We start from the raw sequence: 26,105 nt of genomic DNA on the forward strand, positions 1-26,105 counted from the left end.
TTTCCCTGTCGCTCATTAAAAACCATTTTGTATTTGGATTAATGGCTGAAATGTCGCTGGCGCCTCGCCATAGCCTAGTAAGGGAGACAGCCCCACGCACAGGCTTTTTAAGAACACTAGCCAGCAGTCTTCAGAGGTGGTGGCTCCAGAACACCAAAGGCACAGGGGACAGAAAAAGGAGAGAGCAAGGCAAAACCCTGAGCAGTGCTGAGTCCTGGGAGTTGTAGTTCCTTGTTGGGCGGAGACCAGCAGCTGGTACGGAGCTTCGCACTCCATTTCCCAGCAGGCCCCGCGCAGCGGCGGAGTCGCTGCAGAGAGGGTGCTTGGTGATGAGCTGCCGCGGGGGAGGGGGCGGGGAGCGGAGGAGCAGCAGCGGCGGCGGCGGCCTCGGGGAGTGGTTGGCTTCGGGCGTCTCCGAGGGCCGTGGGGAGCTCGCGCGAGCCGCCGCCAGGGCCTTGCGGCCGCCGCGCCACCCCCGGCTCACGCTTTCCCCTTCGGTGTCCGCCATGGCGGCGCGTCCGTTCGCCGCCGGCCTCTGCACGCCGCGGCCCCGGCTCCCCGGAGCGATGAGGCGGTAGTGGCGCCTCGCGGCCCGCTCCTCCGGAGACTCGGTCGCCCCGGCTCGGGGGGCAGGTCTGCGGGCCGGCCCCGCCGCCGCGGCGGTCCGCCCGCCCCCGCACCGCCCAGTCCCGCCCCCTGGGGGCGCTGCCCTCGGGCGCCCGCCACCCATGCCGCCCAGCCGCTCCGCCGCCCGCCGCTGAGCCCGCGTCCACCCTCCAGCTCCCAAGATGTGGCACAACGTGGGGCTGACCCTGCTGGTGTTCGTGGCCACGCTGCTGATCGTCCTGCTGCTGATGGTGTGCGGTGAGTGGGGGGCCGCGCCGTGGGGGGTGGGGGTCGAGAAAGCGTGCGCGGACCAGTGTCTCGGAGCTCCAGGTGGTCACCTGGCCTCCCAAGATCGAGCTAAGAGGGGCCATGCCTCCTCCTGCTCAGGGAACATCGCTGGGGCATCATCACCGAGGAAAGCTCAGCATTCAGGGCTGGCATCCTGACTCTAGGTAGAAGCGCGTTCCTGCTTCCCGGACAGGTTTGTCCTTGGTTGCCATTAATGCCACAGTCTACCCAGATTTTCTCCGTGGTCTGTAATCAAAGAAGAAGAAGAAGTGATTATTTGGAGCCTGTTCTGAGCCTGGTGAGAGATTTCACCACCTTTACAAAAAACCATGAGTTGGAGCATGCTTGGGTTTCCAGCGCACGTGAAGTTGTTTGTTTACTTCGAGTTCAGGCTTTAACCAAATTCCGAGCAGATGTGATACTGGGCAGAGCCTAAAAACGTTGTAATAAACGTACAGGGTCCGGTAACCTAATTCTTGGTTCTGCTGTAATGGTGCTGTTTGGTTTGCTGTGTGTATTTTCCTTCTCAGAATGAAAGGACGTTAAACTGTTCTCAAGGCATGTTTTCGATCCCTCTTGATTTCGTTATGCACAGTAGCTGATAACCACAGGTCTTAGCAAAGAGGCCAAACAATTGTGAGAATCTGGAAAGTATTTCAAATAGTTGCCAGTGAACACTGCTATTTACAAGACCAAAGTATGGGTTTGATGTGATGAAGTATTTGGTTAAAATTTTATAAATACCATAGAGCTTATTATTACACAGTTAATGCTCAGTCCGGTGGCTGTACTTGGAAAAGATATGTATGCACTTGTATTTAGATACCTATATGTTTATTAATTTTTGTCAATGATGCTGATTAAAGCAAGGACCGCACATATGCTAAGCACATGCTGAGCTATTGAGCTGATCCCCAACCCTAAAATTTTGGGCTATTTCTAGTGACACTAGAGCTAAACTCTGTTTTCTTTTCTTTTTTTTTTTTTTTTTTTTTTTTTTTTTTTTTTTTTTTTTCGAGACAGGGTTTCTCTGTGTTGCTTTGCGCCTTTCCTGGAACTCACTCTATAGTCCAGGCTGGTCTTGAACTCACAGAGATCCGCCTGCCTCTGCCTCTGCCTCCCCAGTGCTGGGACCATCACCCAGCTAAAAGTCTCTTTTTTTTTTTTTTTTTTTTTTTTTTAACAGGGTCTCATTATGTATCCTTGGCTGGCCTGGAGTTCACCATGTAGACCAGGCTGGTCTTGAACTCGGAGATCCAACTGCCTCAGCCTCCCAAGTGCTAGGATTAAAGGTGTGCACTACCACACCTGGCCCAGTATTTCTTTTCTCATGATGTAAAACAATGAAATAATCTCTCTCAATTTTCTGATATGTGAACAGGTAATTTCATTAATTGTTAATGTTTAAGTCCCCCCCCCCCTCTGAGATGGGGGCCTCTGGTAAACTAGATTGGCACTGAACTTGCTGTGTGGTGGAGGATGACTATGAGTTGCTGATCCACAGAGTGCTACATCCAGTTTATTCCATGCTAGGAATGAACTCCAGGCTTCTGGCAAGCTATGCTCCAGCTCAGGATTCTTGGAATAAGAAACAAATCCTTGAGCATTAGTTGGATGAATGAAGGATGAAGACATATGTTACCCTTTCTCCTTGGAATGAGATCGTGAGTGACATACAAACCATGCTACATCTTGTATAGAACACTTGCCCAACTTGCTCTGAGACATTTATTTGTTTGTTTGTTTGTTTTTCGAGACAGGGTTTCTCTGTGTAGCTTTGCACCTTTCCTGGAACACACTCTGTAGCACAGGCTGGCTTCGAACTCACAGAGATCCGCCTGGCTCTGCCTCCCGTGTGCTGGGATTAAAGGTGTGCGCCACCACCGCCCAGCGCTCTTGAGACATTTTTATTCCTGATTGTTTTCTCAACTTTCAGTGGCCATCAGGCTGCTTTTTTTTTCTTTTTTTTTTTCCTTTGAGTTAGGGTTCCTCTGTGTAGCCGTCCTGGAACTCACTGTGTGGACCAGACTGGCAGGAGATGGCCTGCCTCTGCCTCCCAAGTGCTGGGATTAAAGGTGTGTCCCACCATTGCACACTACTGCCAGCTTTCCTCACTTCCCTAACAGGCCTTGTCATTAGTTTCAGGAAACCCAATGGGCGAGAGGTAAGGTAAGACACTTCAAACTAATGGCTTTATAAAGGAGTCCAAACTGTTCATTGTTCGGAAACTAACGATGGGGGAAGGCAGCCTTTCGTTTTGACTAGAATGTGGCTGAAGGTTGAAGAGAAGAGGGAGGGGGCAGACCAGACTTGGGGACTTGGGTGCTATGTTAGTTTGCTGGGGCTACATTTCAGAGTACCACAGGCTGGCTCACCTACCCCACAGAAATTTCTCTCCCACGGTCCTGGTGGCTCCAAGGGCTTTATGAGCATCTCTGCTTGGCATGGAGGTGGCCATCTTCTCCTGGTCCCTTTCCCAGGGTTTTCTCACTGTATGTACCTGATACCAGTCATTGGATCTGGGCCCTGGCCCTTATGACCTTAGTGACTTTCCAGACAGAGTCACATTGGGAATTAGGACGTGTGAATTTGGCAGGGGAAGGGACACAGTTCAGTCTGTAACACGTACCATGTCTCCAGCACTTGCTGAATGGTAGGAATTTGCTAAGTAGTTTAGACATATGGCCTTAAAATAATTCTTACCTGTATAGCACAAATCCTAGTTGGTTTTAATAAAAACCTGGAGCCAGATACAGGGATAAATGCTGAAAGATCAGAAAGACAAGGGAGCAGCCACAGTCACCTCTTACTTCGCCAACTCCTCAGCCAAAAAGGGGGTGAGCTCCTGTCTCCTCCCACCTTATATTCCTCTCTCTGTCCAGCCATGTCACTTCCTGTTTCCTCCTCCCTAGTGCTGGGACTAAAGGTGTGTGCTACCAGTGCCTGGCTTCTATAGTTAACTAGCAGTTAGCTCAGCACTCTGATCTCCAGACAAGCTTTATTTGTTAGAGCACAACAAAATATCACCGCATTACCTTTTGGATGGCCATTGGCTCTTTTGAGAACCTGGGTAATGTTTTCAAATTTTTCAAGAAAAAAAATGTATAAACACTATTTTTCTTTCTTACCAGCACCTTTTTTTTTTTCTTTTCTTTCTTGTTGTCTTATTTAGGAGATTTTGTTAAAACAGAACAGAGAGTTCAAATTACCAGCCTCTGCCCTTTGGGCTGAGTTTCCTGTTTTCTGATTTCATCAATTCAGCCACCTTTCTGTTTAGTGCCCACTAGACACTGGATCAAAATCTGTCACCAGGTTAGCCCTAAGGAATCAAAATTGAGTTTGCTGGAGAACACTGACAGGCTATTTCACTCAGTGAATTCTGATTTTCAAATTTTGGATTCCTAGGGAGGTTTTCCTTCTCTCTCTCTCTCTATATATATATGGGTTTGTGGTGATATATTGTGTACCCTAATAAAATTTGCCCGAAGATCAGAGAACAGAACAAGCCACTAGATTAAACATGGATGCCATACCGTGTTGGCACACACCTTTAATCCTAGCACTTGAGAGGCAGAGATGTGTCTGGATCTCTGAGAGTTCAAAGCCACCCTGGACTACATGAGAGTGACTCAGTCTAGGAGAAAAAGCAGAGCCAGGCAGTGATGGCACACACCTTTAATCCCAATACTTGGGAGTCACACACCTTTAATCCCAATACTTGGGAGTCACACGCCTTTAATCCCAGCACTTGAGATCTCATGCCTTTTCTTGGGAAGCACACATGCCTTTAATCCCAGGAAGTGATGGCTGGTGGAAAAAGGTATAGAAGGCGTGAGGAAACAGGAACTAGAGGCCTTTTTAGGCTGAGGAGTTCTAGAGGTAAGAGGTGTCTGTGGCTTATTCCTTTGCTTCTCTGATCTTCAGACAAATTTTATTAGGGTACACAATGTACCCTATCTCCACAATGGTTGTTTCTGCTTTATATCGGTTTTCATTCGTTCTAAAATGTTTTCTGCCTGTACCATTCACTGAAGCTGTCTTGTGTCAAGGTGGGTAATAAATGATTTCCATCTTACTGAATGGGTGTTTGCTTAGTAGTTAGTCCTCTTCTGTATGATTGAGGTTTCTTCCTGGGAACCCCTTTGGGCTTTCATATACCTCGGTGTTTTCCTTCCAGAGTGGCTGATAATCATTTCCAATTTTTTCCCCCTAGAGACAAGGTCTCCTGTTTTGGTAACCTTCATTGCTGCACCTGATTCTGTAGTTGAGATGTTTAGTATCTGAGGTAGTTTTCTTTGCTTACCATTTATAACAATTTTTGGCCAAATTAATTCTCAGGGTTTTATTTGGACTGTAAATATTCCCTGCTGGACCAACAGTATTATCTGGCCACCTCATAGTTTCATTGCTTGAACTTAGCGATTGCCTTTTAAGTTTACCCACTGTTTTCTGTTTTCCAATGCTGTGGATGGAACCCAGGTTCCTGTCCATGCCAGGCAAGTGATCTAGCAGTGAGCTCCGTCCCTAGCCCCCAGTGTTTTCTTCTCTCTCTGCACCTATTGTTATTTGTTCTCCCCTCCAGCCTCCACAATCTACAGTCACGAGAAATAGCTCCCATATGTTCAGTCCATCGCTTGTTCCCACTGTCCCAGAGCCCCCTTCTTCTCAGCAGCTGCCATTCTGATAATGAATGAGCTGTGCTTTCTCTGTTGCCCTGTCCTGGATCTCAGTCACTGTCTTTCTTGTATAGTCTTCGTTTGTACGCGTGAGCTGTGCTTCTGAAGAAAAGGTGCATGAAAAAGAACGTTTTGTGCTCCATGCTTACAAAGTCTTTTGATTTTCAGCCCTGAGATTTGATCAATATGCTGAGTCGAACGGAGGTTGCAAATTGTTTTTAATCTAGACTTTTAGAAATGAGCCTGTTTTTTCAGCTCCCGGGGCTAATTTTGAGAAGTCCAGTGTGTGCCTTGCCTTGGCTCCTGTCTCCAGATGCCTTTTTGGATAGCCTTTTCATCACTGGTATACTGAATGTCAGCATGCACCTTGGTTCATTTTGACTTGGTTTGTTTTTCTTGACATATGAAATTGAGATCACCCCTTCATTTCTGGGAGTATTTTCTTCTAGATTACTGATAGTTTCCTATGCTGCTTTGAAATAAGTGGTTTTTTGTTTTTTTTTTTTTTTCCTGCATTGTCTTTATTTTCTCCCTATTTCCTTTGGACTTGTCTCCTCTTCTACTCCTTCTTCTTCTCCCTTCTTCCCTGGGCATTGAACCCAGGCTTTCATCCTGGACTCTTTTCTTGGACATCTAGAGAGGTATTGATACCTTCATATTCAAGGATGAGGTAATTAAAACGAAACAATAGGTTCTTACTTGGTGGTGTGGAGGTGCACACTTTTAATACCAGCACTTGCCCAGCAGAGGCAGGTGGATCTCTTGAGTTCAGGGTCAGCCTGGTCTACAAAGGGAGTTCTAGGACAGCCAGGGCTACACAAGAAACCCTGTCTCAAAAACAAAACAAGAAAGCAACAGCAACAACAGAAAACACCCATGGGTTGGTTCTCTGTTGGCTTTGGGTTCACCCATGTGTGGTGATTTGGTAATGATGTACGTGGTCTCTAGTTTACACACACCCTCAGTTGTTAACATGGAGAGTATCCACATTTGGTTTGGTTTTGTACTCCCAGAGAGGAATTCTTTCTTCTACGTGTCAGCTGCTTGTTCTTTCCTCTGCCCTTTTCTCTGGTTCTGGATTGTATTTTCGTCTAACTGGTATACCTCTCTTGACCGTTAGGTTTTTAGTGCTGTTAAACCAGAAGTGAGAGTAGAGCTTCTCTGAAATGGGAAGGTTTAGTGAGCTGGTACAGAAGGTAGCCTGAAAGGCCCAAGTCCTGGGACAGGCTCTGCCGGGGATTGATGGCAGCTGGGTCTGAGAGCCTAGAGCAGCCCCCTCCCTGTCTTCAGCTCTTTTAGGTTGGTCCAGGCAGTACAGGTGTGTAGATGTAACCAATCGTATTATTAAAATAAGAAACACAGAGCCAAGGTAAAAGAGAAAAGCCGAGAGGTCAGAGCTCAGAGATAAAATCTTACCTCCTGCAGTGCTCCTAGCTTCCCCGAGAGAGGGAGGTACTTCCTGTGTCCCTGTTTAAATAATCTTTCTGTTTTGCCTTCTCATTGGTTGTAAACCCAACCACATGACTGCCTCATCACTGCCTGTAAGTACCGCCCTCCAGGTCTTAAAGGCGTATGTCTCCAATACTGGCTGTATCCCTGAACACACAGAAATCTACCTAGCTCTTCTAACCACCACGCTCTTACTATGGCTCTAATAGCTCTGACCCCAGGGCAACTTTATTTATTAACATAAAATTAAAATAACATTTCAGTACAAATAAAATATCACCACACAGGTGGGCATCACAAAGAGTCTGTAAGGAGCAGTAGGGTGGGCTGCCCGAGGCTAGACGCTCATCAGTGTGGATATGGGTAGGACATGGCTGCTGGGCTTTAAGTCAGGGTCTGATCCACAGTCCAGTCCAGGGAACAGTTGTTGGTTTCAGTTCACACCTGCTAGCTGGCTAAGCTTCCTTATCTCTCCACTCCTTAGAAGTTTTTTCTTATCAGATTTTTAGAGGAACTGATCATTTATTAAGAGTGGCTTTAGGCACCTGCAGCGGAGAACTCAGCCTTGCTTGATAGGCTGGGAGTGATCTGCTTAACAACCTCAGAAGCCTGTGACTCTGGGTTCTTACTCAGAAACACCCTCAGTCCAGAAGCTCCACTTCAAGGTGTCCCCACGTGATTCTTGTCTCCCTTTGCATCTCTGCCCGAGTAGCTGAGTAGCTCGCTCACACCTCCAGAGAGACTCCTCCTGGAGGCTGCTTAGGGGAATTCCAGTCCAGTGACTTGACACTTGGGTTCTGCTGGTATCTTTCAGTATGTAAGCATGGGCTCGGTGGAGCTTCCTGCCTGACTTGTCCCACGGAAACACTGAGTCGGGCAGCTCCCTTAGACTCAGCAGAGGGCTGGAGGTGTGTAGTTCAACAGTATTCTTAGCACAACAAGGTGTGTGTGGGTAATGGACTTTTTTTTTATTCTAGAATCAGGTATTCTACAAAGTGGGTGTTAGCGATGGTTTTAGCAGAAGATGGTGGATTTTCTAGACAGGAAGTACAAACAGCAGGTTGCTCATTGCCTTGTGAGGTGGAGATGACAGAACACCTGGAAAACAACTGGGTGATAGACATTACTCATGGGGTAGGTAGGAGTGTGTGTGCGAGTGTGCACGCACACGTGTGTGTGTGTGTGTGTGTGTGTGTGTGTGTGTGTGTGTGTGTGTATCTAAGGATTAAGGCAGGACTGATTTTCATGCCAATTGAAACTAGTGGCCTGTTAGAGACTGGGCTGTTATCTAAAACTGATTTCTTGGCATCTCTTTAATCCTGATCTCTTGAGAAAGGTCAAGGAAATAGTTTGGGCTTTAGGACGTACAGCTTTAGCAAGAATGACTGTGATTTTCAGCCTGGTTTGTCAGCAGGTCAGTTGAAACAGTGCAGTCTGTTATTAAACACTGTGATGTCAGTGTTAATGGACTAGACATCATTAATGTAATTTTTGGCTGTATATATTGTATATACTTATTGGATAGTTTTTCTTGTATTAGTTATAAGCTTTCTTTAATTTTAGACAAAAAGAGAGGAAATGTGGTAGTATTGTGTTCCCCAAAATATTGCGTCTCTAGACCCTAGGGTAATGCCTGGCACGTACATAGTAGGCCCTCATCTCTAGGCCTGGCACATACATAGTAGGCCCTCATCTCTAGGCCTGGCACGTACATAGTAGGCCCTCATCTGAAGAATGAAGGACAGTCCAATACTAATGGTTAAGTATGGTATAAACCAGGATTGCCTCAAATGGGTAACTCTTACTGAGTGAAATATACTTCTTAGATTCTTAGGTACATTTGCTGGGGAGGGAGGGTGGTCATGGTATCCAGAATTAACAAAGCACCATCTGTGTCCCCAGGCCTTGGTCTTCCAGACTGTAGGTAACTAGTAGTCGAGGCTTCTCCTTCTGGTTGTTAGAGCATAGTTCCTGTAGAGAAAGGATGCCTTGTTATATCTTGTACCTTCACTAGGCTGCAAAACTCAGATCCCTCCCCCTTAAAAGTCTGTAAAAAAGGATTTCCCTTGTTCTGTGAGTTACTGTTGGAGCTCCTCTCTCTGAGTGGCTGGCCTTACTAAGCCAGAAATGTTTTGGTGTATCTATCAACCTGGAAAGTTGTTTGTTTGTTTGTTTGTTTGTTTGTTGTTGTTGTTTCTTTGTTTGTTTTTGACAGGGTCTCACTGTGTACCTGACCTGGAATTCTCAGATACTCACCTGCCTCTGCCTCCAGCATGCTAGGATCAACTGCTTGGGCCAGCATTCTGGCAGAGTCTTTATTATGTAAACCACTGGTTATCTGACAGCCTCACCTGGCTCTGAATCTTCACCTCTAAAACACACTCTTCTGGTTCCTATAAACCCTGCTGGATGAGTTTGTCTTCCTTATTTCCTGGTCACTGGGCCAGGTGTCATACTTATTCACCTAAATATTTGACCTGTATTCTGAGGTATAAAGATAACCACACTCTGGTTTTGTCTTTAAGCTACAAACCGGAAGCTTAGTCATTCAGAAACATTTCAGAAGTCGGGAGGTGGTGGTGCACACCTTTAATCCCAGCACATGCTGTGAGTTTGAGGCCAGCCTGGTCTACAGAGCGAGATTCAGGACAGGCACCAAAACTGCACGGGGAAACCTTGTCTTGAAAAAAACAAACAAACAAACAAAAGAAAGAAACACTTCCGATGTCTGAACAGTTCGGTTAATGGTACACTTTACTCTCAGATGAAGTTCATCAGGGTGACTTGGATGTTTATTCTTTTATCACCCTCCTTTCTAACCCCTCCCCCACTCCCCCAAGACTTCGTGAGTTTATCTCTGCACTATCATGACAAATAGATTTGGCCCAAATCCCTGAAACTGCACTTCCCTTAGATTAGCCTGTGTGATAGGAGTGCCGTGATATCAGAACCCTGTCACAACCATGGTTTGTACCTACAAAGTATCTCTGGGGCTCTAGATTATTTTAGGATGAAGACTGGTCACAGGAAACACCAAGCATCTGATTGGAGAGCGGGAGTTTGAGCCCCACACCCTGACCTCTAGAGGGGGGAGGGAGGCATGGAGCTTGGGTTGTCCACACTCTGGAGCAGTGAGTTCAAGGATGGTTTCACTGCATTCAGACCCGGCTTGTGCAGCTTCTCCATCTGATGGACACCTTTATTGTCGCAGTTGTCAGGGAGATAACAGTTTCCCTTGCGCACACCTGTCCTCCGCCTTCCTCCGCTCTTCCTAGATTTCATTGTCGTTGAATGTACCCATTGCAGCATGGCAGTGTTTGGACCCTAGGAGGCACTGACAGTATCGAGTCAGAATGACTAAGTGAGTCAGTTCTCAGCCTTGACTCGTTGGCTGGGATGGGGATAATGAGTGCAAGGGGCGGCAAGATTTCGGGACAGATGTGGGCAGCTAAGAGGTTGTATGGAAACGTCAAGATTCTCCAGGCTCTTAGAGCTACAGCCTGGGAGGAAAGAAGCCAGTTAGGAGGTTTATGTTGTCTTGATGACAGTTTTAGCTAAGGAGACAGTAGTAGAGCTGGGAATGCCAGTGGCCTTGCGATTGTAGTGTGCCTGGGCCACAGCGGTGGCACTTCCCTCTTCTGTCAGTGAAGAACACGTGAGCTTTGAAGCTTTAGGACTGGTTTAGAACTTTCATCCCCACAGTTCCAGGAGGTCAGAGTGTGGGCCTGTACGAGGAGAGGAGTTGTCTCCCTTCCTAAATTTCAAGGCTGTGCCCCCTGCTCAGCCTGAGCTTACTGATTTGCAGAGCCGGGCTCCTGCCGTTTCTGGCAAAGCCAAGGTTAGAGTGCATGGAACGGACTCCAGCAGACCGTGACTGCTTTGAACAACGTCCCCAGCCTCTAATAAAGACAAGTTCACGGATAGCCAGCTGTCTGGGTTGGCCCCATGTGCCTAGCACTGAAGTACAGGCGAGTTGGTATGAATTAATCAGTGCTTGGAAGTGGGTTTTCCAAGATGAGTATGGTTTTCGTTTACTCTGGTCTTAGGAAAAGAGATTTAGTCAGGCAGCACCATACCTCACGGTGTTGGGGCTCAGCAAAGTGCCCGAGATAAAAGGCCCTGGAAGCCAACCAGGTAGAAAAGACTGAAACTCGGGGCGTGTCTAGTGAGAGGCTGGTCATTCAGAGTGGGTGGGCTCTTTTGGCTTCCCTGTTGACAAGTGGGTTTCAGTCTGACTGGGTAAGAATCCAAGGTTCGAGAGTCATCTGGAAACCCTTCTTTAAAGGGATTGTTAAAAATTTGACAAGTAATTGATTTTAATTTATGATTTTAGCCAGCCTTAAGAATAATTAACAGAAAATGTTAATGCCAACAACAACAACAAAGGTAATTAAAGTTTCAGTGTCAAGCCAATATTGAGAAGGCGTTACTAGGGATTATTCCTCTCCATGGGACGCATGTTTCTTAAGGAAGTGAAATAATGAGTTTCCTCAGGCTCCCGGTCTTCCCTAAAGCATAACACATCATCGGCAGACTCACAACCAAGCATCCAGTTTCCGTCTTTTTGGCCCTACATTCCCTCACAAAACTGTACAAGAATTTAAGGATTTTGGTTGGTTGGTTTGGTTTTTTTGAAATAGGGTCTCACTATGTAACCCTGGCTGGCCTGGAACTCCCTGTGTAGACCAGGTGAACATTGAACTCAGAGATCCACCTGCTTCCTGAGTGCTGGGATTAGAGGCGTGCGCCATCACACCAGACAAATGTAACGATTTAAAATGGTTTATCAACTGACTATTTTAGGCCAGCCTTAATTGAAGATTCCTACTGGATAATGTACTAACTACAGAATCCAGCCCCAACTGCTGGTGCCTTTTTATAAAGATATTGAACAATCCTGTCAGTCGAATGGACCTGAGATGTATAGAATACAGGATGCACTAGTTGGAACAGGCAGTAGTGACCATGCCCGAGTCTTTCACGAGGACTGTACCTTCTAACCTAATCACCTCACAGAGGGCCATCCTCCAGTGTAGTCACAGTGGGGATTGCCTTGCAGTGTGTGAATTTGGGCAGTCACGAACATCTGACTGTAGTGGGTACTGATCATCCCTGAAAGAGTGCCTTGTCATACTTCTGCCATGAAACCCAATAACTTGATATACTTAAATTTATTGCTCTGTCCTAAGTAGCTGGCTCTCTTTGATAGTGTGGCAGTCCCAGTATTTGGGAGGCTGAGGCAAGAAGGATCTCAACATCCTAAGTTTGAGGCCAGTCTGGACTACCATAGCAAGACCCTATTAAGCGGGTGGGGGCAGTTCCTTATAGATCTTTATTTGTAAAGGCCGGTTTAGTTTTCTTTTCCTTTTTAAAAATTTTTTCCCTCCCTCCTCCCCTCCCCACATCTCCTCTCCCCCAGATCTCCTCCTCCTCCTCTCTGTTCAGAAAAGGGCAGGCCTCCCAGGGATATCAACCACATGGCATATCAAGTTATAATAAAACTAGGCACGTCCCCTCCAAGGCTGAGGAGGCAACCCAGTGGGAGGAAAAGGGTCCTAAAAGCAGGCGAAAGAGTCTGAGACAGACCTGTTCCCACTGTGAGGAGTCCTGCAGGAACTGTAAGCTTCACACCTGTAACATACATGCAGAGAACATAGGTCAGACCCAGACAGGCTCCCTGATCGCCGGTTCAATCGCTGTGAGCCCCTGTGGGCCCTGGTTAGTTGATTCTGTGGGCCATTTTCTTGTGGTGTCCTTGACCTCCCCGGCTCCTACAATCCTTCCTCCCTCTGCTCTGCAGGATCCCCTGACCTCACTTTTCTGAGTTCTGGCTCAAAGTAACTTTCCTTTCCCCTTCCTATCCATGTACTGGCCCCGATCTAAAGCACACTTGCTCACACTCTGGGTAGTGTGTGTCTCCAGCTCCCCCAGTACGGCTGCCTGCTCTCTCCACTGCTGAACCTGCTTTCCTGGCCCCTGCCCCACGGCATGACTTTCTTCCTCTTTTTCTGTCTCCTTCCTCTCAGCGGTTGCTGAGCCTGACAGTTGCTGCCCTGTGTTGTTTTTCTCTCAGATTCTTAATGAATTGGTCCCTAAGCTTAAAACAAAATAAACAAAAATCCCCTGCTAATCATTGAGTCTTTTATATAGGAATGGGAATAATGGTTGGCAGCCGTAACTAATTCAGAGAGATTATGAGGATTAAGTGAAATGTTGAGTGTAAATTCACTGTGTGATTGAAAACTACTACTGATGGTGAATTTTTCTGGCATGTGTATCTGTAGAAACCCCAGTGTGTTTTTATAACATTCACCTTTGTACTAATGCTTAATTACTGGCACACACAAGTGAGTCACCTTTTATTGTCCCAGAACCCAGGGCCTCTGTTGCCAGCCAGCTTTTCTGACTTACAGTGCTTCTCAGTCTAAGGATGGAACAAGACCCGGACCTACCTTTTAAAAAGCTGTGAAGACCGTCTTTTAACATGCAGCCTTAGTGTTTGATTATACGCAAATATAATTCCCCTTTCTCCCCTCCCCCCCTCTCCCTCCCTTTCTCTCCTTCCTGTTTTTCTTTCTAAATCCCAGGACATGGTGCAAGACTCATGTCCATAGAACAAGAGTAAGCAAGAAGTTTGTTCTGTGGGAGGGATCCGGTGAGCTAGCCCATATGCTGCAGGAGCTAAGGAGGTCAATACTTTCCAGGAAAAGGTCATCTAGGTTTTAATGAGTTTCTTCTTCCATCCTCCTGTTCCCCCAGTACACTCACACACCTGGGAGAAGGTATCCCAGAGCTCCGAGTCCAGATCAGGCCGGTCCCCTCTTAGGCGGAGGTGAGGTTGTGAGTCTGATCTGGTGATGCTGTCCTTTGTGTCTGTGTGGCTCTTGTTTGGGAACTCACATTCCTCGTGCACACCCCTGGCCCATTTGGTGTGTTTATCTCTCTAGTAAAAGGTCAAGGTGAGGCTTCGTTGCACTTGTGTTTTCTCACGTGCCGAGTGCACAGGAGAGTGAGCTCCGGACGTAGTTGTTATCTAAAAACAGTTCTATGGAGCAGGCACAGTACAACTCCGAACTGGGGCGTACTTAGGCAGACCATCAGAGTTAGGTAAGAAGACGAATCTGTTTTCTGCTGTTACAGCAGAGTTCCGCACACTAGGTAAATCACAAATGATAGTTGTTTGGTGGGTGCATAGTTGTGGAGGACTGTGATACTAATGCCCAGTGAGGGCCTTTGCTGTGGCATTATTGGGTGGAAGGGCAGTCGCAGGGAGGGACAATCTGTCCTTGCGATACTTAACATATTCGTTTTGTGCTGACACTAACTCAGTTCTTCATATTTCTTAATCACTTCTTTATATTAAGATCTTAAGTACATATTCACATGAGTTTTGGAGGGGATATTTAAACAACTCTGACCATTATATCAGTTATTTCATCTATGAACTTCCTGTGACACCACCCAACTCATTGGTGATACTTGGGGAACACATTTTTAATTGAGGTGTTTGGTATTGAAACTAGGACCTTACACATGCTGTACGGTGAGTTGTAACCTCCACTTCTGGGCAGTTTCTTAGTTATAGTCTTCTGTCTTAGTTGGGGTTTCTATCACTGTAGTAAAACACCATGACCAAAAGCAGCTGGGGAGGAAAGGGTTTATTTCTGCTTATAGCTTGTAGTCATCATCTGGGATAGTCAAGGCAGAGACCTGGAGGCAGGAGCTGATGCAAAGGCCGTGGAAGGGAGCTGCTCACTGGCTTGCTCTCCGTGGCTTGCTCAGCCTGCCTTCTTCTAGAACCCAGGACTCCCAGCTCAAGGGTGGCATTGCCTACAGTGAGTGGGGCCCTCCCATATCAGTTATCAATCAAGAAAATGTACCACAGGCTTGCCCACAGGCCACTCTGGTGGGGGCATTTTCTCACTTGAGGTTCCCTCTTCCTAAATACCTCTAGTTTGTGTCAAGTTGACGTAAAACTGGCCAGAACATCTTCCTTCTGTAATCATTGTGTCTCATTAATGAATACTAATGTGGCTTTTGGAAATGGAGTCTTTGGAGGCAGTTTCTGGTCAACTGGTCCTCATTTCTTCCCTGTGGGCATTCAACCATGAATCTCCCTTTCTCCTCTCCCTTGGCCATTCGGATTGGATTGATCCACTCTTTGACAGCCATTTCTGGGTTTTCCAAACTTGCATGTACATTCATCTACAGAGCTTCAAAACGACTAATCACAGCCAGGCATGGTGATACACATCTTTAATCCCAGCCCACTGCGGGTAGAGGCAGGTGGATCTCTGAGTTGGAGTGCAGCTTGGTCTATACAATGAGTTCCAAGACAGAGCTACATAATGAGACCCCATCACAAAAAAACCAAACAAATACAAAATGAATAAGCACAAAAGCACAGCTTCTAGATTGATTTGGGGTTTGTGGGATAAGCCCTCAAGAATCTGGTTTCTGAGAACTCCCTAGCAGATTGGATGAGTGGTCACTTTGAGTGATACCATTTAGGAATTGTGGCAGTATCTGTAAGTAGGGTCATTACATTGGGTTGTTTTGACTGTGCCCTATGTTTACAGTGAACTTGTACGTCAAAGGGAAACTATGCCTGCCACCCTCCTCTGCCTCCACATGAAATAGTTGTTCGGCTCTATCAGTTGGAGCCTCTTACAGTATAAACATTCTCTCAAGGTAATGTGTGTTAACTTTTTAAAGGAATCAGGGAAGGTTTTGGTTACATTGGGTTGATGCAGGATCTTGCTATAGCCCAGGCTAGCCTGGATTCTTCTGCTTCTATCTCACCAAGTCCAGCTTTTTAGTTAGACTTTAACTAGCAGATTTGTCTGTGAGTTGGATGTGATAGTGTGTCTATAATCTCACTTGGGAGGCTTGCACATCAGAATTGTCCCAAGTGTAAGGCCAACCTGGACTACATTTACAGTTCCAGACCAGCTTGGCCTACAAAGTGAGAACTTGTCTCAAAAACCAAGCAAACAAAAATTGTATGTGTGTTTTGAGCAGCTTCCCACCAGCCTTCACTCAATCCCTCTCCAGCCCCTGTAGGGCCGTATAGGCATGTTTTGAGTTTGTCTAGATTTGGGGCAGAAGTGAGTGGTTTAACAGGCCACTTAGGGAAAGTGGTGAATAGGGATGCAGCAACCATAGCCTTCTGAATTCTACCTTCGATTGAATCTCTCCCCACCCCACCCCACCCCTGCCGCTCCATGAATGAATCTCAGTTGTGTTCAAATTGAGGGGAAGAGAGTCTGACCTAAGAGCCTGTTCTATCCCGGGTCTCTGATTGCTGCCATCCTTCTGTAGACATCTGTGCTGGATGCTGCCTTCCCAAAGGGAACCACGCTGTCTTGAGAGATAGTTATTGCTTTTCAGCCAGAGACATCTTGTTACCCATCTCTTCCCTCATTCTTTAGAGAATATTTGGTCTTAAGGATGTAAATACCATTCATCCTTTTTAAAGAGAATTATTATAATTTCCTGATAGTAAATTTACATTTATGTTCACAACTTCTGAGTTAAGATTCCCAGCACCACGTACAAAGCCAGGAGTGGTGGTGTACATCTGTCCAGAGCAATAGAGAAAGACACTGGCATTGACCTTTGGCTTCCATACACATGCACATACATGTGTATGCACATATAACCATGTGTGCTCATGGGAAATTTTAGTTGACTAGAATGGCATTACAGAATCAATGCAGACCCCACTTTGACCTACAGACTCAGTGCACTGATGAGCTGACTCCAAGATTCACCTAGAAATGCAAGGGACCTACGTAGTCAAACCAATCTTGGGAAAGAACAAAGTTGGACATACACTTCATGACTTCAAAATGTAATGCAAAGCCTGTAGTTCAGATAGTGTGTGTCAGCATAAGATTGGTATATGGTGAATTAAAAGTCCAGAAGAAAGTTGCCATTTCTGACTGGGTCTTGACCAAGTTTCCAAGAGAGTAGTTCTTTCAGTAAATGATCTCGGATAACTTGATATTCACATGCTAATGAATGAATGTAGAGCCATCTCTCTTGTCAAAATTAATAGGCCAAAGACTTAACTATGTGTTAAAATGTGTAGAACTCTTAGAAGACTGACAAGTGTAAATCTTAACAATCTTGAATCACCCAGTCATTTTCTTGATGTGACAGCAACAGCCCAGGCAGCCAAGTTAAAGTGATTTCCTGGGTCTCTTCAGAGCTAAACATTGTTCTTCAGAACTCATTCCAAAAATAGTAAAAAGACACTGGATGGAATGGGGAGAAAGTATCTACTGTCTAGAACACATAAGAGCTTACAGCTCAAAAACAAAACAAGAAAAACACAAACTTTAAGCAGAATTGAATAGACTTTTTTTTCAAAAGCAAAACAAAAAAATTGACTAATAGTTAAAAAATTAAAATGGAAACAAATTATTAGTTATATAGACCAAGGAAAATCTAAGCCACCGTCCACCGTACTGTGCCATTTCATACCTAGTGGGTTGACTGTCACTTCTTATTGCCAGTCTTTCATACACAATGTGGAGAAATTGGACCTACATGTTGCTGGTGGGGTGTATGTAGTGCAGCCACCACCAAGTCTGGGTCTTGAGAGAGGTTTTATAAATGAAGCCAGACACAAATGCCAGCTCCTGACTCCATTTGTGTAGCATGTTCATAGTGGTAAGTCCATAGTGATGTGATGCACATCAGTGACTGCTGTTTGCTGTGCCGGATGCGACCTTCTGAATGTTGACAGACACCGGATCATCTTTACTTTGCTGCTGCTGTTACTGGCAGTGCCATTCAGGAGGAAGAGAGGATGGAATGTAATGGAAAGTCCTTATATCCAAAGCCTTTGGCAACTGGTGTCACCTTCAACTTTTTGTTTTATAAAGTTTTGTTTTCACTGTGTAGCCTAGGCTGGTCTGTGTAGACCAGGCTGGCCTTGAGCACACAGAGATCCACCTGTCTCTGCTTCTGGAGTGCTGGGATTAAAGGTGTGAGTCATCACCTCCGGCGATGTCGGGAGATTCTTACAGAGTACCAGGATTCCTTTTTATTTTAAAAGACAAAGTCTCGTGTAGCCCAGGCTACCTCAGGATCACTATATAGTCAAGGGTAACCTTCAGTTTCTGATCCCACTGCTTCCTTCCACTTCCAAGTGTTGGGATCACAGGTGTGTAACAGCACACCACACCATGCCTGCCTTTACATGGTGCTGGGGATTGAACCCAGGACTTTATATAGCTAGATAGGCTCTCTGTCAGCAGAGATCTTTCCCTAGCCAAGAATGGCTCTGGAGGATTCTCTTAGAGTTGGTGCACATGCCCCAGAAGAGTTCAGGAGTGTTGATTATACAGCCTTATGAATATTCCAGAAGCCATTAAGTTGTATGCTGTAAAAATATAATTTGAAAAAACAAAGTTACCTCAGATTTCCCTGTCCTGTTAGCATTTGAGTTCATGTCAGCAGTTTAAAGAACACTTGCTAAGTGACAGGAACCTCAGCCCTCTAGCTGGCTCCTCCCCCAGCCCTCAAGATGCAGCAAGTGTAGCTTTGTGAGCCTTAGGTCAGGAATGTTTCCCCACCCTGTGGTCTTCCCTCTGATTGCTCCATCTGTTTAGCAGAGAATTTTGGGTGAAAGCAGAGCATGATAATTTGAAATTTCATCAAATGTTATTTGGCAGAGCTGGGCCATTTATGCACATAGTGGACATATTCAGGGTTTGGTTAACATGCAGTATTCTATTCAGTCCTAAGAGACGACAAAATCCACGAAATGGAGGAAGTCTCCCAGGTTAGTCTTTTTGCTCTAAGGAATGAGTGTTGGGCTCCTTTTTAGTGACTGTAGGGAACAAGACAAATTAAACACTGCCCCTAGGTGGCGGCCATTATGGCCTAGTTTAACACCGGATTAGAGAAGCCATTAGGCTTTGTTTTCCTGAAGTGCACGTCACCAAAAAATGCCAGTAAACAGCATGAGGCGAACAATGGCGGCAGACATGGTGCCTGCCGCACAGGCTTCACCTGGCGTCTTACCATATAACCCAGCCTTGAACTTGGCATCCACCTGCCTCAGTCCTCCAAGTGTGTATATGCCACCATACCCTGCATCTTTATAATGCTAATGCTGGGTTTGAAATTCCATGAAAGCAGAAACTTGTCCTCCTGTATGATTCTAGAATCTCTTCCTCATGCCTCACATATCGTAAGTGCATTGTGTTTGTGGTATGAATGCACACTGTAGTGTACCTATTGCTTGTAATAGACCTTTCCGTTTACTGTAGTGTTCTGAGTGAAAACAATGTAATAATCTGTCTCAATGTTTTTGTCTTTCTTTAGGTTGGTATTTTGTATGGCATCTCTTTTTATCTAAATTCAAGTTTCTACGGGAACTGGTGGGAGACACAGGATCCCAGGAAGGAGATCATGAGCCTTCAGGGTCTGAAACGGAAGAGGACCCTTCAGCTTCACCACACAGGATCAGATCTGCTCGTCAGAGGAGGGCGCCCGCTGATGAAGGCCACTGACCAGACACCTGCCATACTAGAATATGGTCTAAGGCAGTTATGAGCCTCTGTCTTTAGTGACCTAGCTTTGAAAGTTACTAAGTGACTGAGGAACATTTGTAATTGGATTTATATCCAGTTCAAAAAAGATTTACATGTAAGCCATATAGAAATAAAGGGAATTTAAATCAAATTGTACCATTACAGATTTCATCTTGGATATTTTGCTTCACTGGGTCTACTTAACACACTTACTCTTTGGCTTATTTTTTTTTGCACTGGTGTAAATCTGTAAACATTTTAGGCTTGAAAAAACATGTTATTAGTCATAAAATGTACCCTTTTCTTGACACTTTGACTTGTCATAAATCGGGGAGCATCTCATTACTGTCAACCAGGTGATGGTCTTGTCATTATTCCAGCTCATGCATGTGTGAATTTGCAGCTTGTTACAATGTCATTACCTCAGCTGATGTGGATATTGTTGGTATCAAATATATCGGGTTTAATTGGCATTTTTACAGTGTCTTCAAAAGGTCCTGTGGCTCGGCATTGAAACAGAAGGTTGTTGTATATGCAGAAAACCGTGCAGACAGCAGTGGAGCGTGTTTGACGTGAACAATGCCAACATTTGCTGCCGGAGAAATGATCCCAATTCTGTATTCCCTTGCAAAGAAACAACAAAATGCTTTCCAGGACTTAAGAAAGGAAGATACCCACAAGTTGATGAAGCTGTGCTGCATTTTGTCAGTGGGGCACTTGCAAAACAGTTGCCTGTCTTCTTCACACCAAGCGATTGCAGACGAAGGCAGGAGAAATTGCCAAAAATCCTCAAATGAGATCTATCACAATTCAAAGCAAGGAGAGACTGGTGTGGCTACTTCATGGAGAGGACTGCCATTAAGACATCAAACGTTTTATCCAAAGCTGCCTGCTGGTATTAGACGGAAGGCAGTGGTAGGCACCCCTTCAGGAAATGCCAAATTGCCAGTACTCTTGACATTCTTGGGAAAATATGCAGATCCCTATGACTAATTTGAAAAATGGTTTGGAAGAAGGGGACTTGGAATGTGAAGTTATAGTTATAACTTAACCAGTTTATTTCACACATTCTTTACATAGGCACAAGATTTATGTGATAAAAATATTTTAGAACAGGAATAAATACAAAATAAAACATTTTTCTGTGATACAAGGCATATGCCATAGCTTAATGGGCAGTGTGTTTTTTCTTAGAGATACATATGGTGCATCTTAACAGTTGATGGTCACCTAGATTAAGTAAAAGTGATAATTTGTAAATTTACTTTTCAAGATAGCAATTATTTATTGGAGAACTTAATTATAAGTCTTACAGTGTTAACAATTATTTTCTATGAAATACTTCTGGGGTAAACCTATTGGGGTTTTAGAGTTGTAGTTAGGAATCTAAGAACTGTCTTCTCCTTTATGGAGAGAGATTGGTCCCCCCCTTTATATGGGGACCGTATGTTCTGGGCTTGTGTTGTGGAGAAAATACTTCAGACCTCAAAGAGTACTAGGGCTTGAAAGAGTAGTGGTGGAAAAAAGTGCTTACCTGTATAAAATTCCTCTTGCCAGGAGTCCATGTTTGTTTTAACTGAACTTTGGACTGTTTACTAGAGAAGAGAGATGGATTCATGAACCTTCTAGTGTCTGCTCTATACAGAAATGAACTGCAAAGCCATGTTACCTTCCTGGTTCTTGTCATTCATGTCTGTGTTTAATCTTGTTTGATACCTCATTCTTCGTCCTGGCAGATTTTGTCTATTCATTGTCTACAGGCACTATCCCAAGTTGAGTCCCTAAAGAACTGTTTGTAGACACCATAGCCCTTTGGGCACATCGTAAGAAAAGTTATAGAGGACAGCCTTCATTTAGACATTTTCTCGGGAAGAGGCCCAACAGCTGAGAGTTGGGTGCAATTGTTCTGTCTTCTTCTGGGGCATAATGTGACCAGAAGGCATAAAGAACAGTGACATTGTTTCTAGCATTGATTTTTAATATTTCTTATATTAACTAAATATCACTAAACGGGTCAAGATATGCCACAAGGCATCTTGGTACCGGGAGGTTGTTTACATTAGATTTTTTTTTTTATAATCTAATGTGAGCTCCAGTTTTGGTTTTTTTGCTTATGTTTTACAGTGGGTATCTAAGGTTTCTATAGCAATAGGAAAACCTTGAAGCTGCAGGTGAGCGCTCTGTTGTGTCAGTATTAAAGAATGGTGGCTGATGTAATCACCCCCCCCAACCTAGAACCAGGCCCAATCTAATCTCTGTAAAGATACATACAGGGCATAATTTATTGGTATTTATGTTTCCAGCATATCCTATAAAACTTTAATAAAAACTGTGCTTGGCTGGAGAAATAATACCGTATGGTATAACAGCTTATACTTGTGTGTTTTAACTTAAGAATGCAAAGACATTTTGGATGCCAGTATGAAGAGTCTTAAGGCACAGTCCTTTGTGTAAAATAGGTTTCATGTATCTCCTTTACCCCACCAGGAGAGAGAGGAGAAACTGTTGCCCCTCCAGGATTCCTGTGTGCTGTGGGCTTCTGTCCCGTTTCCTGTCTTGAGTGCTTTTGTAGCTTTTTTCAACTGTCATACCTGTATTCTCAGGTTCTCAGTGCAAGGGGTGTGCTCACCTTCAAAGTTTAAAGACACAACATACAAACACTCGAGTCTTGCCTGATGACATCATCTCTTTGAGGACTGATTAGAAACTTGAGGACTCAGGTAGATTGTTGCAGTTCCTTTGTAGCCAGCCCTGCCCAAATCTGTAGTTAGCCTCTGAAGGAATGTGTGTGTGTGCCCATATGGTGGCATGGCTCAGATTTAAATGCCAAAACACTAAAGATGTGTATAAGTTAGCTGGGGCGTTAAACCCACATCCGAAGATAGCTTTTGAACTAAATGGCTTCGCACAGTGGAAGTAGATACTTGGTAGCTGTTTCATGGACATGTTGACTGCTTTGTTTAGACTAGACTTAAGAACCATTTCAAAATGGTATTTTGCTAAAAGTTTAGAGTGTGCATGTGCTGACATCTAAAACATGATGGGAAGTAGAACATGTTTCGTGTTAAGAGGAACGATGTTTGAAGTTACTGAGTCCACAGTGCAATGTTTTAAAGTCAGTTTTCCTCAGAAGGTGTCTGACTGTGACTGGTAACCAGTGTAATTGCTGACCTTGACTGGTAAACTAAGTGCTTTTAGTTTTGAAGTTGACTTCTTAAAGCCAATGAGCAGTCCTCAGAGCCCTGAAGAGCTCAGGCGACTGTAGGATGGCGTTGGGTTATAGAGTTTAGAATTAAAGCACCTTGTATTGTCTGCTGTTAAAGTGTCCCAGAGTTTGAAACTTGTAACAAGTTACATTTTTACCCTGTATTAGTAAACTGCATCTCCATTTTTCAGCACACACTCCTTGTTGAGGACTGTCTAGCATTAACCTCCACGCCAGTTCTATGCATAACCATTCACCAAATGCTGCTGCTGTGGTTTCTCACAGGAGCACTTCTGTCCTGTGCTGTGATGCATTGTCATCCTGCTGCTTGACAAATACGTTGTAAGGAATTAGAACTGTGTGTGTTAATAGTACCTTTATATAACAAGATGTAAAATACAGATGAGGGATATGCAAATGAGTGATGTTCCTGTCTTAGGATATCTAAAGCTTCTTGCACAGAATAAATGAAAATGAAAATAAGCAAGTGTATGTCTCATTGATTAAGGATAATGGGTGTGATGGCTACTTTGGACATGAGATTTTTAAAGGCGTTTTTTTTTTCCTTATGGTTCACACTTCAGCACCTCACTTCACCAACTCAAAAAGTCTCAGAACTGGGAGGGATAGCATCTACCATGCTAGGAAATTAATCAGCTCAGAGCCTAAAAGACACATAGCACAGCTCTGTTGGTGTGCTTGATTATACTTAACCTTATACCATCCAACAGCCTCAAAAGCTTGCTGATTTGTTTGCTGTAGACACTTAGCACTGACAACCAGGAAGACCAACGAACTGAATACTGTCAAGTCAGAGGATCCAGGGAGAACCTGTTGGCGGTAGGAAACCATGGATTCTAGTGACTGAGCTGATGTTTTTCTTCAGGGCTCATTTGCCAAGAATATAGGACTGGAAAAGGGACTTTGCCAGGGCTTGGCTTTGTGAGGTCTGTCGGAGATTGCTGGAGATTGGTCTGGGATCTGGGCTGGTTAAGAGAATCAGTTCTGGTGCCAAAGGCTTGGGGGATGGTGGGCAGCATTTAATAGGAGAAATGGAGCAAAATGTTCTGGAGGAGCTATGAGAATGTTCTTACTCCCATCCCCACCACTGTGGTCCAAGAAGCTGGCATAAAGCTGGTGCTGTTTATGAAGGACTTGGCGAGGAGGCACTAGCTACTGTAGTTTTCCAGGTGGTAGGCAGAAAGAGGATTTCAGATGAAAGTGGACATGAGGACCGGTAAAGAGTCCTTGCCTGGGGAGCTGGTGTAGGTAGTTGTTTCTGGAATCGAGGATGTAAATGGTTTGAGGGTAGAGATGTGTGAAAGATCTGGATCACAAAGGGCTTCGCAATGGCAAACAAGCCATATGTGATAGTGTTGACGTATCTCTGATAGCTGCTGCTTGCATATAGTCTAGGCTGACCCCAAGTTGTCATCCTCCTGCCTCAGCCTTGTGCAGGTAACCTTGGGCAACCACAGCAGGCTTGAAATATTTTTAAAATGAGAATACAGATTGACATTCTTAAGATACTGAATGACTATTCTTCCAGGCACCTGGACTGCGTGCAGATGGTTTAGAAACATCACGCTACTTATGAGGACAGATTTGACATAAACAGGATGTCCCTTTCCCTGGCCTGTGCAGAGATATCATGGCCAATTGGACAGGAGTAATAACCATGGGGCCTTTGGAGTTAAAGAATAACATGAGATTGGCTTGTGAAGGCAAGGGGGTGGTGGTGGATGATAATGTCAACATTTTAGGTTTGTACTTGGTAACAGCGCAGTGCATGTAGGAATAGATTTGAGCTTGAGTATTGGAAGGTTCAAGTCTAGTTGAAGGCCCCTAATTGAATTTGGGAGTGCTTTTTGGCACTGCACTTTGGCAGAAATGATGAGCCAATTGTAAAACTAGTATGAAGAATGAGAGTTGTAACTCAGTGGTTAGGGGTATGGGGATACAGTTGAAGCAGTAGGCAAAGGATATGACAATCCCCCTCCCCAGGAAAGAGCTAGAAGTAACCTCTACACAGCACAGCTATGGTTTGACTATTTTTGCCCCTCTGACAGTTTGTTTCAAGAGTAGCCTCCAGTACCACAGTGCTGGGTGATGAGGCCTTTCAGGGAAGGTGTTTGGATCTGGAGGATTCTGCCTTTATGAATGGTTGAGGACACTGTAAAAATGGTGTGAGGGGGCAGGCTTGCTCTCTTTTCTGCTCTTACATCATGTGAGGACAGAGCAAAGAGGCATCATCCTGGAATCAGACATCACTCCATCAATGCCTTGCTCTTGAGCTTTCAGCTTCAGAACTGAGAGAAATAGCTCTTTATAAATTACCCGGGCTAGGGTATTCTGTGATGGCAGCACAGAAACTTACTTTATAAATTTACTTTATAAATTTATAAATTACCTGGGCTAGGGTATTCTGTGATGGCAGCACAGAAACAGGCCCTAAAGAACATTTCACTGTTTCAGACATTGACAAAAAGTCCATTATGGATGCTGAGAAGGACTGACTGATAGATAAACAGGAGCACACTTACGGCAGAGTGATGATGTGCTGGAAGCCAAACAGAATGGGAAGAACAAGGGCTGGAGCTGAGTGATGGTGCGGTCTGACCGTCAGGAATTGGTAACAGGAAGCTGGTGCAGTGGTCCAGGGGTCAGGAATTGGTAACAGGAAGCTGGTGCAGTGGTCCAGGGATCAGGAATTGGTAACAGGAAGCTGGTGCAGTGGTCCAGGGGTCAGGAATTGGTAACAGGAAGCTGGTGCAGTGGTCCAGGGATCAGGAATTGGTAACAGGAAGCTGGTGCAGTGGTCCAGGGGTCAGGAATTGGTAACAGGAAGCTGGTGCAGTGTGGGGCATACATGGGCTGCAAAGAGGGTGTTAAAAGAAATTTAGATAAATAGAGCTTAAGCCTTAAGCTGTTTGTGCAGAGAGTGGATACAAATGGTACCAGAGGAAGTTAGTTTAGGCTGTTTGTGCAGAGAATAGATACAAAGGATGGCTAAGAGGAAGTTAGCTTGGGTTGTTTGTATGGAGACTAAAGACAAATAGTGAGAAAGGAAGTTAGCTCAAGTTATTTATGCTAAAAACAGGAGATGATGTCAGGGCATAAACAACTTGTAAATAGGTTGATCTTTAAAATGATTGGTTGGTTCTTTCATCCCCCTTCGAAGGGTTCTGAGGTTTTCTCATATAAAAGAGGCTTACTGCCCATCAATAAACAAGTTCTTGCTTGACTTGACTCCCTGCTGCATGGAGGCTGGGGAACCAGAGAGCAGAGGGTGAGCACTTACTTTTCCTAGGTTCCAGGCCACCTCTTCACAGT

The 26,105-nt window shown here is 44.9% G+C and overlaps 1 protein-coding gene across 1 annotated transcript; it reads left to right on the top strand.

Moving 5' to 3' along the window:
• Nucleotides 1-726: 726 nt before the first annotated feature.
• Smim13 (small integral membrane protein 13) lies at nt 727-23,255 on the top strand. The gene is made up of 2 exons (XM_006972803.4): nt 727-864; nt 19,359-23,255. Exons 1-2 carry the CDS (start codon nt 789-791, stop codon nt 19,544-19,546), a joined length of 264 nt encoding a protein of 87 aa, XP_006972865.1. The 5' UTR covers nt 727-788; the 3' UTR covers nt 19,547-23,255.
• Nucleotides 23,256-26,105: the final 2,850 nt, after the last annotated feature.

This window comes from Peromyscus maniculatus, chromosome 5 (genome assembly GCF_049852395.1).
Source record: "Peromyscus maniculatus bairdii isolate BWxNUB_F1_BW_parent chromosome 5, HU_Pman_BW_mat_3.1, whole genome shotgun sequence".
Taxonomy (NCBI): Eukaryota; Metazoa; Chordata; class Mammalia; order Rodentia; family Cricetidae; genus Peromyscus; species Peromyscus maniculatus.

Coding starts and splice junctions, on each gene's coding strand:
- Smim13 (XM_006972803.4), top strand. CDS start 789: ATGTGGCACAACGTGGGGCTGACCCTGCTGGTGTTCGTGGCCACGCTG. Junction 865..19,358: donor CCTGCTGCTGATGGTGTGCG/GTGAGTGGGGGG, acceptor GTCTTTCTTTAG/GTTGGTATTTTGTATGGCAT.